The sequence below is a fragment of the Chiloscyllium punctatum genome, chromosome 39 (assembly GCF_047496795.1).
Source record: "Chiloscyllium punctatum isolate Juve2018m chromosome 39, sChiPun1.3, whole genome shotgun sequence".
NCBI classification, from domain to species: Eukaryota; Metazoa; Chordata; class Chondrichthyes; order Orectolobiformes; family Hemiscylliidae; genus Chiloscyllium; species Chiloscyllium punctatum.
The window spans coordinates 14,683,734-14,699,430 of NC_092777.1; the positions used below are offsets into that span (position 1 = coordinate 14,683,734).

The 15,697-nt window shown below is 42.9% G+C and overlaps 1 protein-coding gene across 2 annotated transcripts in view; it reads left to right on the top strand.

Moving 5' to 3' along the window:
* spata20 (spermatogenesis associated 20) overlaps positions 1–15,697 on the top strand; it is a 356,120-nt gene that overhangs the window by 8,917 nt on the left and 331,506 nt on the right. For both annotated transcript variants that reach the window (XM_072558226.1, XM_072558227.1), the window contains exons 2-3: positions 6,400–6,567; positions 13,873–13,937. In XM_072558226.1, the coding sequence (XP_072414327.1) occupies positions 6,400–6,567; positions 13,873–13,937 (233 nt within the window). The remainder of the gene's footprint in view (positions 1–6,399; positions 6,568–13,872; positions 13,938–15,697) is intronic.

Sequence of the window (15,697 nt, forward strand, 5' to 3'; positions counted from 1 at the left end):
AAATGCAACTACATTAGGTTGGGATATCTGGTCAGCATGGATAGTTGAACTGAAGGGTCTGTTTCTGTGCTTTTCTATGACTCAATGACTCCCAAGTTCCTTTGTACTTCAGATTTCTGAAGCCTTTTCCCATTCAGAAACAATTTACACCTCAATTCTACTACTAAAGTCCAAAACCTCACACTTGCCCGCATTGTATTCTATCTGTCCCTTCTTTGCCCATTCTCCTGCAGTATCTCCGCTTTCTCAACAGTAGCTGTCCTTTACTTATCTTTGTGTTATCTGCATATTTAGCAATAATTCCCTTGGTTCTTTTGTCCAGATCGTTAATGTGTAACTTGAATAGTTGTGGTCCCAACATGGATCCCTATGGTACTTCCCTAGTCACTAGCTGTTACACTGAAAAAGACCCTTTTACTCCCTCTCTTTGCCTTCTGCCAGTCACCCAATCCTCTACCCATGCCAGTACCTTACCCCAGCATCATGGGTTCTTGTCTTATTTTACTGCATCCTGTGTGGTACCTTGTCTAAGGCCTTCTGGAAATACAAAAAGATCATGTCCACTGGCTCTCCTTTGTCTAACTTGCTTGTTACCAGCTCAAAGAATTCTAACAGATTTGTCAAGCATGACCTCCCCTTGACAAAGCCGTGCTGACTCAGCCGTATTTTACCATGCGCTTGCAAGTACTTTGCAATCTCATCCTTAATAATGGACTCAAATCTTACCAATAACTGAGGTCAGGCTAACCAGCCTATAATTTCCTGTCTTCTGCCTCCCTCCCTTCTTAAACAGGGGTGTTACATTAGCCATTTTTCAGTTGTCTGGAACCCTCCCTGACTCCAGTGATTCCTGAGAGATCACCACCAAGGTCTCCACAATCCCCTCAGCTACCTCCTTCAGAACTCTAGGGTGGAGTCCATCTGGACGGAGTGATAGATCCATCTTCAGACCTTTCAGCTTCACCAGTACCTTCTCAATAATGGCCACTACTCTCAGCTGTGCCCCCGACTCTCTTGAAGCTCTGTTATGCTGCTGGTGTCTTCCACTGTGAAAACTGATGCAAAGTACCTATTCAGTTTCTCCACCATTTCTACGTTCCAGCCTCATTTTCCAACACTTCAATGGCTTTTCTCGTCTCTTTTATATATCTCCAAAAAACGTCTTGGAATCTTGTTTTATATTACCAGCTAGCTTATCTTCACATTTCATCTTCTCATCCCACTATTACTTTTTCATTTATCTTTTGAAGGTTTTTAAAGATTTCCCATTCATCTGGTTTCCCATTAACTTTCACTAAATTGCGTGCTTTATCTTAGCTGCTATTGCTGTCCCTGACTTCCCTTGTAGCAATGGTTGCCACAACCTCCCCTTAGTATGTTCATTCTTCCTTGGGATGAATTTTTGCTATGCCTCCCAAATTATCCCCAGAAGCTCCTGCCATTGCTACTCCGCTGTCTTTTCTGCTGGGCGCTCCTTTCAATCAACTCTGGCCAGTTCCTCCCTCATATCTTTGAGGTTACTTGGACTCAATTGTAATCCAGTTACATCTGATTCCAGTTTTTCCTTTTCAGACTGCAGAGTGAATTCAGTCGTTTTATGGTCGCTGCCTCCAGGGGGTTCCTTTGCCATACGCTTCCTAATCAAATCTGCCTCATTGCGCGTTACCACATCCAGAATTAGTCTCTTCCTCATTGGGTTCTACCACAAGCTGCTCCAAAAAAAACATTTCATAGACATTTCACAAATTTCTTTTCTTGAGATCCTCTACTAACCAGATTTTCCCAGTCCACCTGCACACCGAAGCTCCCCATGATAATTGTAATAGTGCCTTTCCTCCCTGGCTTTTCTATCTCCGATTTATTTTCTTCCCCACATGCTGGCTACTGTTAGGAGGCCTGTACACAACTTCCATCAGGGTTTTTTTTTCCCCTTTGGGGTTCCTCAATTTTATCCACACAGATTCTGCACCTTTATCACTTCTTACTATTAATTTACTTTCATTTCTTACTAACAAGGCAGCCCAATCCCCTCTGCTCATCTGCCTGTCCCTTTGATAGATGTGCTTCCTTGGATATTAATAATCTAGTGTAGATTTCAGCATTCTGAAATATTATTTAATTCTAGTCTTTTCATTGGCGTAACTTTAATGGCTCCTTTTTTTATGGCTGTGTCTTGAGCTGGTAAGAACTGAGCTCGAGAATTCATTCTCAAAGCCCCTCCATCTCTGATTCCTCATTGACTCTCCTTTATCCTCTGTTTGGCTAAGGGATTAACCAAATATCTCCTGATGTCTCTTGGTGTTGAATGTTGTTTGTAATACTTCCTACGAAGCACCTTGGAATGTTTTGTTACATGAAAGGTGCTATAAAAATAGGTTTTTATTGTTTGAACCATGACAGTGCTGTTGTCTCAGTCGGTAATACTTTGGTCTCTACGTGACAATTAAATCACCCTCGGAAAGGATGGAATGAGTCAGATGAGGTGTTACTTTTGTTTAAAAAAAACCTCAAATCCAGTTCGAATGCAGCCAACGTTTAGGTTTAAAATGGGTGGGACTAGAGACCGGTTGTCTGTTTAAATATTATAACGGAGGGTGGGGGAAATGGACTAGGCCACAGGAAAGCCAGCAGCTGAAGAGATTCGAGGACAGCTGTGACAGAGGCTAAGTTAAAGTATTGCTTTGTAGGCCAGGAGACTTGAGCATGAATTTTAGGCCGACACTCTCAATACACTTGGGAGGGATGTTGCATCTTCAGAGGTATTGTATTTGGATGAGAACAAGGTTCTTGTCTGCCCTCTTAGGTAGATATAAAAGATCCCATCTCACTGTGAAACAAAGTCTCATAACCAGATAGTCTGGTCATTATCACAGTGGTGTGCTCACCTTGCGAAAGCAGTGATAACATTTCTTAAGCACTAGAGAGTCTGGAACATAGTTTTAGATGTCCTGCATTCATAAAAGTATTGCCTAGTAGAACGAAAATAGTAAAGCTTGAGTCATACTGGTGCAACTTGTCTTGTGTACCTCAAAACAGAGTTCCAGCACGATCAGTACAGTATGATCATTTCTAAGTATTACTGTTTTTATTTTACTGGTTTTCCCCTCTTGAATGCAAGTTTGATCCTTCTTTAAGTTAACTGAATATTCTGTTACTGGATTAGTGGTGCTGGAAGAGCACAGCAGTTCAGGCAGCATCCAACGAGCAGCGAAATCGACGTTTCTGGCAAAAGCCCTTCATCAGGAATAAAGGCAGTGAGCCTGAAGCATGGAGAGATAAACTAGAGGAGGGTGGGGGTGGGGAGAGAGTAGCATAGAGTACAATGGGTGAGTGGGGGAGGAGATGAAGGTGATAGGTCAAGGAGGAGAGGGTGGAGTGGATAAGTGGAAAAGGAGATAGGCAGGTTCGACAAGTCCGGACCAGTCAAGGAGAGTGTGCTGAGCTGGAAGTTTGAAACTAGGATGAGGTGGGGGAAGGGGAAATGAGGAAGCTGTTGAAGTCCACATTGATGCCCTGGGGTTGAAGTGTTCCAAGGCGGAAGATGAGGCGTTTTTCCTCCAGGCGTCTGGTGGTGAGGGAGCGGCGGTGAAGGAGGCCCAGGACCTCCATGTCCTCGGCAGAGTGGGAGGGAGAGTTGAAATGTTGGGCCACAGGGCAGTTTGGTTGATTTGGTTTGGGAGCAGATATGGCGGAGTCGGAGAAATAGGGAATACGGGATGGCATTTTTGCAAGAGATCGGGTGGGAAGAGGTGTAATCCAGGTAGCTGTGGGAGTTGGTGGGTTTGTAAAAAATGTCAGTGTCATTCCCAATTTCTCCGCCTCCGCCGTATCTGCTCCCAGGAGGACCAGTTCCACAATAGAACACACCAGATGGCCTCCTTCTTTAGAGACCGCAATTTCCCTTCCCACGTGGTTAAAGATGCCCTCCAACGCATCTCTTCCACATCCCGCACCTCTGCCCTCTAACCCCACCCCTCCAACCGTAACAAGGACAGAACGCCCCTGGTGCTCACCTTCCACCCTACCAACCTTCGCATAAACCAAATCATCCGCCGACATTTCCGCCACCTCCAAAAATACCCCACCACCAGGGATATATTTCCCTCCCCACCCCTTTCTGCCTTCCGCAAAGACTGTTCCCTCCGCGACTACCTGGTCAGGTCCACACCCCCCTACGACCCACCCTCCCATTCTGGCACTTTCCCCTGCCACCGCAGAAACTGTAAAACCTGTGCCCACACCTCCTCCCTCACCTCTATCCAAGGCCCTCAAGGAGCCTTCCACATCCATCAAAGTTTTACCTGCACATCCACTAATATCATTTATTGTATCCGTTGCTCCCGATGTGGTCTCCTCTACATTGGGGAGACTGGGCGCCTCTTAGCAGAGCGCTTTAGGGAACATCTCCGAGACACCCGCACCAATCAACCAAACCGCCCCGTGGTCCAACATTTCAACTCCCCCTCCCACTCTGCCGAGGACATGGAGGTCCTGGGCCTCCTTCACCGCTGCTCCCTCACCACCAGACGCCTGGAGGAAGAACGCCTCATCTTCCGCCTCGGAACACTTCAACCCCAGGGCATCAATGTGGACTTCAACAGCTTCCTCATTTCCCCTTCCCCCACCTCATCCTAGTTTCAAACTTCCAGCTCAGCACACTCTCCTTGACTGGTCCGGACTTGTCGAACCTGCCTATCTCCTTTTCCACCTATCCACTCCACCCTCTCCTCCTTGACCTATCACCTTCATCTCCTCCCCCACTCACCCATTGTACTCTATGCTACTCTCTCCCCACCCCCACCCTCCTCTAGCTTATCTCTCCATGCTTCAGGCTCACTGCCTTTATTCCTGATGAAGGGCTTTTGCCAGAAAGTCGATTTCGCTGCTCGTTGGATGCTGCCTGAACTGCTGTGCTCTTCCAGCACCACTAATCCAGTATTTGCTTTCCAGCATCTGCAGTCATTGTTTTTACCTCATGAATATTCTGTTACCCTGTCTACATAATTTGGTTGATTTTCTTATCCTAAACAAGATTTTCTTACTCTAAATATCCTCCAATGTCTTACTTCAGCAAATGCTCCCATCTTTCATCTTTATGAATTTGACTAAATAACAGAAAGATAAAGCAAAATACTGCAGGTGCTGAAATATTGAGATGAAAGCAGCGTGCTGATCACACAGAAATCAGTTATTGTATGTGGTGGGCAGAGAATAGTTGATATCAAGGGGTCACCCTCAAGCACTAATTCTCACTGTGGTTGTTTTCTTGATTGCTTTCCCAGTGTTTTGTTTCCAAATTCTAACCTCCCACACAGTATCCTGTTCTTGTATTTTATCTTTTGCTGTTCATGGGTATCAAAGATCTTCGCAATATAGTGGGTGTGCGATTTTCTCCTACCATCCAGATAAACTAAGGAACAACTTAAATACCATTCTTGGGGCAACAGCATTTGAACTTACTGCGAGTGGAGAGAAAAAGAGAGGAATGTAGTGGTGTACTCGCCCTGTTGCGTAGGTAGTGGTGTTGGGGTTATTTAGAGTTGTGCATTTGAAACAAGCAAATCAGTTTGTATGTGAAGAAATTGGATGGGTGGGGGTTTGAAGGTGGGGAGGGGAGATGGGGGTATGGTTATGATTCCTGGGAAATCATTTGCTTGGTTGGGTGGGAGGGAAGGGATTATCTGCTCCTGTTTCACCTGACCTACAAAACAATACTGTAACTTATCTTCTCTTACAGCTGTCCTCACATCCCTTCAGCTTTCCTGTGGCCTAGTCAATTCCATGCCCCTGCACCCGTTATAATATTTAAACAGACAACCTGTCTCCAGTATCACCTATTTTAAACCTGTATGTGGGCTGCACTAAAACTAGCTTTGAAGTTTTTTAAAAAAACAGTAACACCTCCATTGACTCATTCTATCCATTCTGTGGGTGATTTAATGTCGTAAATTGTGTTGCAAAATGCTTCCATCTGGCAGAAATTAGCTGACCTTAGCTCCTCTTGTTCCTGAAGAAGGGCTCATGCCCGAAACGTCGATTCTCCTGCTCCTTGGATGCTGCCTGACCTGCTGCGCTTTTCCAGCAACACATTTTCAGCTTAGCTCCTCTTAAACCTGTATTTCTCCAGACTTTAGACATCCTTACGACTATTTCAGAAACAGGGAATCTAAAGCAAATGTTATATACAGTAAAAATATGCCTATTCAACTTTCGACATATTGGTTTCTGTTAAATCGTGTAAATTGAGTACAACTCTGGGTCTGTTTTAGGGATCAAGCTTTAAAATGCAGATCAGAATCTAAATTTTCTAACTCATCGAGAAATTAAATGTGCTCACATGAGCATGAACTTTATAGTCGTTTCTTGAATGTGTCATTTTTATTTGCTTTGAATCAACAGGAATTGTTCCAGGAGAAGTTTTAGAAAAACAGCATTTGTAACCATGGCAACAGGTGGCAGTGATGGACCACGATGTTCGTTGGGCCCAAAGACAAAGCAACACACCAACAGATTGATCCATGAGAAGTCTCCCTATCTTTTGCAGCATGCACACAATCCTGTAGACTGGTAAGCATCTAACTCTTTATAAGATTAGGGAATTGGAAATTAGATCTGAATGCCAGGCAGTTTATTCTGTAATAATAATCTATTTCAGATTGTTGTGCATATTAGGGTAGAAGGGCTGACTGGCTTGCTCTGTTGGATCTGTGAATCCAAACATTTCGTATTCACTTTAGAGTCATAGAGATGTACAGCATGGAAACAGACCCTTCGGTCCGACTTGTCCACGCTGACCAGATATCCCAACCCAATCTAGTCCCACCTGCCAGCACCAACCCATATCCCTCCAAACCCTTCCTGTTCATCTACCCATCCAAATGCCTCTTAAATGTTGCAATTGTACCAGCCTCCACCACTTCCTCTGGCAGCTCATTCCATACACGTACCACCCTCTGCGTGAAAACGTTGCCCCTTAGCTCTCTTTTGTATCTTTCCCCTCTCACCCTAAACCTATGCCCTCTAGTTCTGGACTCCCCGACCCCAGGGAAAAGACTTGGTCTATTTGTCCTATCCATGCCCCCGATAATTTTGTAAACCTCTATAAGGTCACCCTTCAGCCTCTGACGCTCCAGGGAAAACAGCCCCAGCCTGTTCAGCCTCTCCGTATAGCTCAAATCCTCCAACCCTGGCAACATCCTTGTAAATCTTTTCTGAACCCTTTCAAATTTCACAACTTCTTTCCGATAGGAAGGAGACCAGAATTGCGCGCAATATTCCAACAGTGGCCTTAACAATGTCCTGTACAGCCGCAACATGACCTCCCAACGCCTGTACTCCATACTCTGACCAATAAAGGAAAGCATACCAAACGCCTTCTTCACTATCCTATCTACCTGCAACTCCACTTTCAAGGAGCTATGAACCTGCATTCCAAGCTCTCTTTGTTCAGCAACACTCCCTAGGACCTTACCATTAAGTGCATAAGTCCTGCTAAGATTAGCTTTCCCAAAATGCAGTACTACTCATTTATCTGAATTAAACTCCATCTGCCACTTCTCAGCCCATTGGCCCATCTGATCCAGATCCTGTTGTAATCTGAGATAACCCTCTCCGCTGTCCACTACACCTCCAATTTTGGTGTCATCTGCAAACTTACTAACTGTACCTCTTATGCTGGCATCCAAATCATTTATGTAAATGACAAAAAGTAGCGGGCCCAGCACCGATCCTTGTGGCACTCCACTGGTCACAGGCCTCCAGTCTGAAAAACAACCCTCCACCACCACCCTCTGTCTTCTACCTTTGAGCCAGTTCTGTATCCAAATGGCTAGTTCTCCCTGTATTCTGAGATCTAACCTTGCTAATCAGTCTTCCATGGGGGTCCTTGTTGAACACCTTACTGAAGTCCATATAGAACACACCTACTGCTCTGCCCTCATCAATCTTCTTTGTTACTTTAGAAAACTGAATCAAGTTTGTGAGACATGATTTCCCACACACAGAGCCATGTTGACTATCCCTAATCAGTCCTTGCCTTTCCAAATACATGCACATCCTGTCTCTCAGGATTCCCTCCAACAACTTCCCACCACTGAGGTCAGGCTCACCGGCCTTGTCTTTACTGCCCTTCTTAAACAGTGGCACCATGTTTGCCAACCTCCAGTCTTCCGACATCTCACCTGTGACTATCGATGATACAAATATCTCAGCAAGAGGCCCAGCAATCACTTCTCTAGCTTCCCACAGAGTTCTCGGGTACACCTGATCAGGTCCTGGGGATTTATCCACCTTTAACTTTCTTTCAATAGAATTATTGTCAATAGATCTAACTCTTCCTCATTCATGAAAGCAGCTTACCAGTTACCACCTCCCATACTAGTCGCCCAAAACTGTCAGATGAGCAACAAACATTGAAGGGCAAATTGGAAAATCCAGAGAAAAGCATTTTCAGCTCTTCATGAAGATTGGGAGACCCCAAGTTCCTTCTCTACTTCCCAGTGCAAAGCAGTCATACCTTGTTGTCAATATCTCTTCAATTATCATTGAAAAAGCATGTGCTGACATAGCAGAGAATAGACATGGTAGGCAATTAATTACAAATAGTTTATCCCACGTTTCAGTCAAATGATGGCAGCTCACTACCACTGCCTGTTCAAAGGCAGTTATGCATGTGCAGTTAATACTGGACAAGCTAGTGATGCTGTCCTAATGAAGGAATAAAAATAAACTTGGATGTGAAATATTACAATAAGAACAGAGTTGAGGATTATCAGATCAGTCACCTTCTCAGCAGAGATGACTCAGTGAGCCAAATGGCAAACTTCTGCTCCGACATCTTATGGCCTGATCTCTGTTCTGGGCCTTCAGTAAGTGGTAGCACCACATTGCTGCGGTGTTGCTTTCAACTGGAATTTCTTGTTCTGTCATGCAATAGCATGTTGAACCACTTAATGAGCTGACAAGAGAACCTCTGACCCATTTTTATATCCCTTTCCCTCGCTGCCTCTTTAGTTTCCTCTGTGTGGACCTGTGCAAGTGCTTGAAGTGCTTTGTGGCTTCCAGTGCACACTGGGTACACTGGGTAGATGAAGCTCTTTTTAAAATTGAGATAAAATTGAAACAGGAGCAAAGTAATTACTGGAAAAAGAGACCCAAGGTTTGCTTTCTATTAACCTGATATAGAATTGTTGATTAGCATTGTTCAATAATTGTAGAATTAGTCCACGACAGATTGAGTCAGAGAGGAACAGGAGAAAGTGAGGACTGCAGATATTGGAGATCAGAGTCACAAAGTGTGGCGTTGGAAAAGCACAGCCAATTAGGTAGCATCTGAGGAGCAGGAGAATCGACATTTCGAGCATAGGTCCTTCATCAGGAATGAGGCATTGAACATTGATTCTCCTGCTCCTCGGATGCCGCCTGACCAGCTGTGCTTTTCCAGCGCCACACTTTTTGACTCACGATGTTAGGTTCTTTTTCTTGATGCAACTGCAATACGCCAACTTCTGTGAACAGCCAAAATTTATTAAGCAAGTACAAGCTTTTGAGGATCACTTAACACTTTTCACAATGCTTGCGAAGCCTGTCAAAAGAATGTCTCTGAACAAGGGACCAGTCCTCCTTTTTATACAGGGTGTTACATCACCATCAGTAATGCCACAAGACAACCCCTTGTCCCTCCCTTGTAGTCATGTGGCACACACAAGGTGCAACTGTGTGATTATGTCATTTGTTAAAACAGTGTGTGATTAGATTATCACATCCTGCCTGCAAGACAGAAAAACACACTCCCCGTGGCATCCAATATCTTATATGTCAGCAAAACAAATTAACCCTTTAACATCTCACCCCCTCCTTTTATCATACCATGATTACCAACTAAAAGGCGCTACCAGCTTATTCATAAGAATCTGACAGCCAGTGCTTAAGCAAGTTATTGACACACAACATACAATGATCATAACAACTAGAACTCCTAGTCCATGCAGAAGATAGGATCCCCAGGATCCTTCCACGTGGAAAAAAAAGTGTTCACCATTAAAGTTGTTAAACCCAAACTCCTCAGTGACCACTTCACCCTCTCCAAGTTGAGTGGAAATGAGCCAGTTATCCACAATCTCTTTCGGTAAAATTCAACCTGAAAACAAAATTCAGTCTGTCCTTGCACACCACAGCATGGAGAAATCTGAATTCTTGGATAAGGGCAGTTAAATACTTAACAAAATTGACGAGACTTCTTTCACTGCAGAAATGCTTCAGATGGAGTATACCAGCGGATCTGGGTGTGCAGTGCAGCAGCTGCAGGCTAGGTCAACGCAGCATTCTTTACTGCTTCTCCTCCTGTTTTGATGTTAGCTTGATCAGTGAACCTTCATATCCCTTAAATGCTCGAAAGAGAAGGGAAAGCTCCCGTAGTTTAATGTCAATAGGAAGGCCACTGACTAAAAGTGTACGGACCTCCTCTTCACCATTGTTAGCTTCTTCACTTTACATGCTTGTGACTGCGGGACTGATTGAATCCGTTGGATCAGGTTGTGGAGGGGTGGGCGGTGGTCCGAGGGAGTGCTTTACCTGTGAATGGAGAAACTCTAGAGACGATGTTAGTTGCTGAAAGTATCTATGCATTTCCTCTCTCATTCCCTCCTTGCCAAGGTGGTTATCGGTATGAAGACAGTCACACATTTAACTACACTAAATGGTCATGACTTGGAGATGCTGGTGTTGGACTGGGGTGTACAAAGTTAAAAATCACACAACACCAGGTTATAGTCCAACAGGTTTATTTGGAAGCACGAGCTTTCAGAGCGCTGCTCCTTCATCAGGTGGTTGAGATGAAGGAGTAGCGCTCCGAAAACTAGTGATTCTAATTAAACCTGTTGGACTATAACTGGTGTTGTGTGATTTTTTAACTTTGTACATTAAATTGTATCTGCCTCTTTCAACATTCTCGGTCATCTTGAAGTCTGTTACTCTGTTCACTATTTATGTCATTATCAAGTTTTATGTAATCTATAAACTTCTAAATTGTATTGCCTAAACAATTCAGTCATTTATGAACAACAATCAACGGTCCTAAAATCAAACTCTCAGGGAACTCATTCAGATTATTCAAAAATTATTTTTCTTTAACAAATTAATACTTGGCTAATGTGAAAGTTGTGAAGAGTATTTCACAGTTCCTGATTTCGAACTAAGTTTCTCTTTTAACTTTTGTTACTATTGACTTTATGCTTACTTGGAATAAAGTTTCATTTCAAGTTGTCCGCTTTCCTGATATTGACATATGGATTTTTCTTGAAGTTTAATTTTTTTTGCTGCTCAATCTACTCGTCAATTTTTAAATAGTCCTGCCAGCTGAGAATCATTTAAATGGAATCGCAGTAAGTGTTATACTAATTAAGTTCTTGTGTCATCTCACACACAAAGATCTCTAATTCTAAAATGTTGGAAGTAATTGATAGAAATAATGTTTTACATAGAATATAAAATCAATACACAAATATTTCATTTTTTTTGTTTCCAAGTACTAATAGCTAATAGTATGGTGTAAACTTATAAAAAATGGACATGGGTAGTCACTTAACAAAACATGGCAATGTATGAATGCTTTCTAAACAGCTGCAATTTAAATTCACGTCAGTGAACTGAAACATAACATGATGATAAAAACAGAAGAAAATTAAATATTCCAGGTATTATTGGCATTGGTGACAAGGCATCAGGTATACACATTTGGCCAATTGGAGTGATCCAGAGGCCTTTTGTGCAGAGTGCTAACACCCATGTATCTTCCATATTTGTTTTTCTGGGTCGGGGCATTCCCCCTGTAAATGCTGCACAGTGACAATGTCTGGTATGCCTGTTGTTTGTGAGGCAGGTGATTGATTTAGTGCCTGCTGGTTCACAGAGGGCAGCACATTTGATTATGGTCAATTGCTTTGGGAGGAGGATGGCTTTGAGGAAATTTTGGAAGATGTCTCTGATGTGGTCAGAAATCCGTATTGTGACCAAAACTGATCATCGGTGTCATTATTTTGAAACATTATTGGCAGACCAGATGTGTCAGGAGATACCTACTTGAAATTCAGCTTGGCGTTTCAACTCTAATTCTTCATTTTGTCTTTCCTTTCTCAATTTTTACTGTTTTCCTTTACTCATATCACTATCCTCACACTGACTCTTCAGCACTTCCCGAGACTTCGGGTTTCCCTAATGATCATGCACTCTAATCCCTCTTTGATGTATGTCATTCTTCCAGCTGGCCTGTTTAGGTGTGTTTGTTATTTCCTCAGCAGTCTTTCTTCATTGTCTCCTATGCTTTTAAACATTTATTGATGTTCCAAGTTCCTCCTAGAGGCCAAATTTCATTTGCCAATTTTTTATTTAAACATCTTGACAGGCGCCTGAACCGTTCCTCATTTTGGGAGTCATCCTGGCAAAGGGGTTCCGACTGCTGACTTATCCAAAGTTTGCCTCCTTTTTTGTTAAGGCCAAACTTCCTACTTATCTCTATATACTAGTCTAGTGTCTTCAGTCTCCACACCCACTTCAGGTTCCAGGCCATTGCGTGGTGGAATTTCGCCTCTTAACAACCAGTCTAAGACAGGGTGATACAGACAGACACAGTAGTTATCTTTTATCTTATGTACTATGTTCCGGAGCCTCAAACCTCACTATTAGAGGGCTCTAAATTTTGAATTTCAGGGGGTCTCTTATTTCCCTTTGAGAGCTTATAGTTCTGAGGACTCTAACCTCTGAATTCCGGGGGTCTCTAACCTCCCTTCCCAAGAACTTGTCGGCATACAAGTGCGTAAATTATCTGAGATTCCGTCACTACAGAGTCCTAGGGGACAAGGGGTTGACTGTGGTAGGCTAAGGAGAGAGAGATCAGGGTAATTCTTATCTCGTGGGCCCATCCATCTCACGTAAACAGCATTCAGACAGTCACTTATTCAGTCTGCCTGGAAGCTCTGTATATGTTGGAATCTCCCCACTGCCACCAAATGTTAGGCTCTTTTTCTTGAGATTATTAGCATGTTGCAGCTGCAACAAGTGTGTAACTTCTGTGAACAGCTAAAATTTATTAAGCAAGTATAAACGTTTGAGGATCACTTAACACTCTTTGCAATGCTTGTGAAGCATGTCAAGAGAAGCTGTCTGAACAAGGGAACAGTCCTTTTTATACATGATGTGACATAATCAGTGATGCCCTTAAGACAACCCCCTACCACTCCCCCATAGTCACGTGCACTTACAACACAATGTAACTGTATGTGATTAGGTTTATCCTCAAAACAGTGAGAGATGAGGTTATCACATCCTGCCTGCAAGACAGAAACCCCGCCCTGGGCATCTAATATCTTACATATCAGCAGAACAAATCAACCCTTTAACATCTTTAGTGGGCGGCACAGTGGTTAGCACTGCTGCCTCTCAGCGCCAGAGACCTGGGTTCAATTCCTGCCTCAGGCGACTGACTGTGTGGAGTTTGCACATTCTCCCCGTGTCTGCGTGGGTTTCCTCCGGGTGCTCCGGTTTCCTCCCACAGTCCAAAGATGTGCAGATCAGGTGAAATGGCCATGCTAAATTGCCTGTAGTGTTAGGTAAGGGGTAAATGTAGGGGTATGGGTGGATTGTGCTTTGGCGGGTCGGAGGGGACTTGTTGGGCCGAAGGGCCTGTTTCCACACTGTAAAGTAATCTCAACAAGCAGAACACCCCAGTGTTTTATACCTTCAGGTGCATAGGTCTGAGATCACCTGTTTCTTCTGAAAATGCAACACCCACCATATTTCATGTCTCAAATTACTTAATTACACTATCCCAAAATATTGTTTTTGCAATGTTATAGTTACTGTGTCTTGATTATCTAGGTATCCGTGGGGAGAAGAGGCATTTGCCAAAGCAAAGAAAGAAGACAAGCCGATCTTTCTGTCAGGTACAATGTGGGTCAAGTTAATTTAGACAGCCTTTTTGTATCTTTTCTCTAGTCTCTTCCCCTATGTATTAATCCTGAAGATATTGGAACGCTAGAGCTATAAGCATTCTTCTAAGATTACCAAAACCTCAGGGATTGTCTGGACATCCCCAGATTTCAAGATGGATCTCTGAGCTGCTGCATTGAGCATTCTGGAAGAAGAGAGCTGACGAGTCAGTGGAGGTTGCCTTGCACGCTTGTTGTAGCCACGTTCACTTAAATTTTATTTTGTCATCTCCAGTACTGGTATCTTTGGCCAGAGACACAAAATGAGGGACAAATATTGAGCAGAATGCATCCATTGCACTTAGTCAACATGTTTGTGAGAAGCCAAGATTTCCAAGATGTGATTTAGAGTTGCAAGCATTCAAAAGTGTTTAAATTCCAAGAATGGCTTGGGAGTTTTTACCATTTAATTTCAGAATGAATGTATCTGTTCTGAGAGCTGGCTCATTTATTGAGCTAAAGTTGTAATGATGCAAACAGGAAATATTAAATGTTAAAGTCAAAATCTCCAATTCTGTATCTTTTTTATTAAATTGCAAATTTGACAAAAATTAAAGGTTGCTTAAGAGGGAAGAAGTAGATCAGCAGAAAGCCAAACCAGTGCTAAAGAAAGCATGTGTTTCTCAGCAGAACAGGTGAAAAATGTTAAATTTAATTTTATTCATTTCTTTTACTGAAATCATTCATATTTTTTGAAAGCATCATAGATGTTCATTTTCTTAAATAATTGATAATCAGTGATGAGCACTGGTTTCCATTGGTGCATTGTAGTTAATGCTGAAGGTGTAGAGGTTGAATGGAGCATAAAATACCATAGGAATTGCAGGGTTATGATGTACAGTTCAGAATTCTGTGTCTGGTAATAATTCATGTATAATTATGTTTTTGCACTGAAGGCTTCCTCTTGGTTGTATCAGTTGATAGAGTGAAAGCTTTGCGTATGTTTTGCCGAGATTGTACCTATTAAACGTTTTAAGTTCTAATCTATCCAGTGCCAAGGCTGATCATTCTTGAGGCTTGTGCCCTGCTTTGACATTCTCTGCTTTCAGACAGACAGCCACTGAGCTCTTAGAACTTCCTGCAGAACATACCAAACCATGAGAAAGCAGTCAGCTATGTGACACCAGGCCTTTGATGATAACCTTGATGATTATATTTAATTGCAGGAAGGTGCCCCATCTCATCAACAAAAACCATGTAATCAAACCTCTGCATATATCTTGGCAAATCTAGCTTTCGAAAGGTTCCTGCTTCTAACTGCTGGAAATCATAGGGACACTGTAGGTGGCTGACTCAAGCCTGTTTCCTGTGGGTTTGGCTCGCCTCTGATTGAAGAGACCATTAAGATAGCCAGAATTCCAATTCAACCATTGGAATTTCAGGAACACCAACTTCTGCTGAGGTCCATTTTTAACATTGGGAAAGTGTTGCGAAGGACAAGGCCCAAATTGTACATGCTTCCAAAATTGAAAGCAATTTGGAAGGAAATCTGGTCACTCAAAAGTCATGCAAAGGAAATAAGAAAAGCCTTTTACCTTACTTGCATGTAGGATGTTTCCTACTGCCTCACAGCTGATGAAGTACCTTTGAAGTGTAGTCTCTGTTTTAGTGTTACCTTATACTGCAGCTGTTTGTGCACAGCAAGTTTTCATGGATAAAGACTGCACATGCATAGGAACATTGATGTAGAAATTTAGGAAAATAAGATGTGCTCT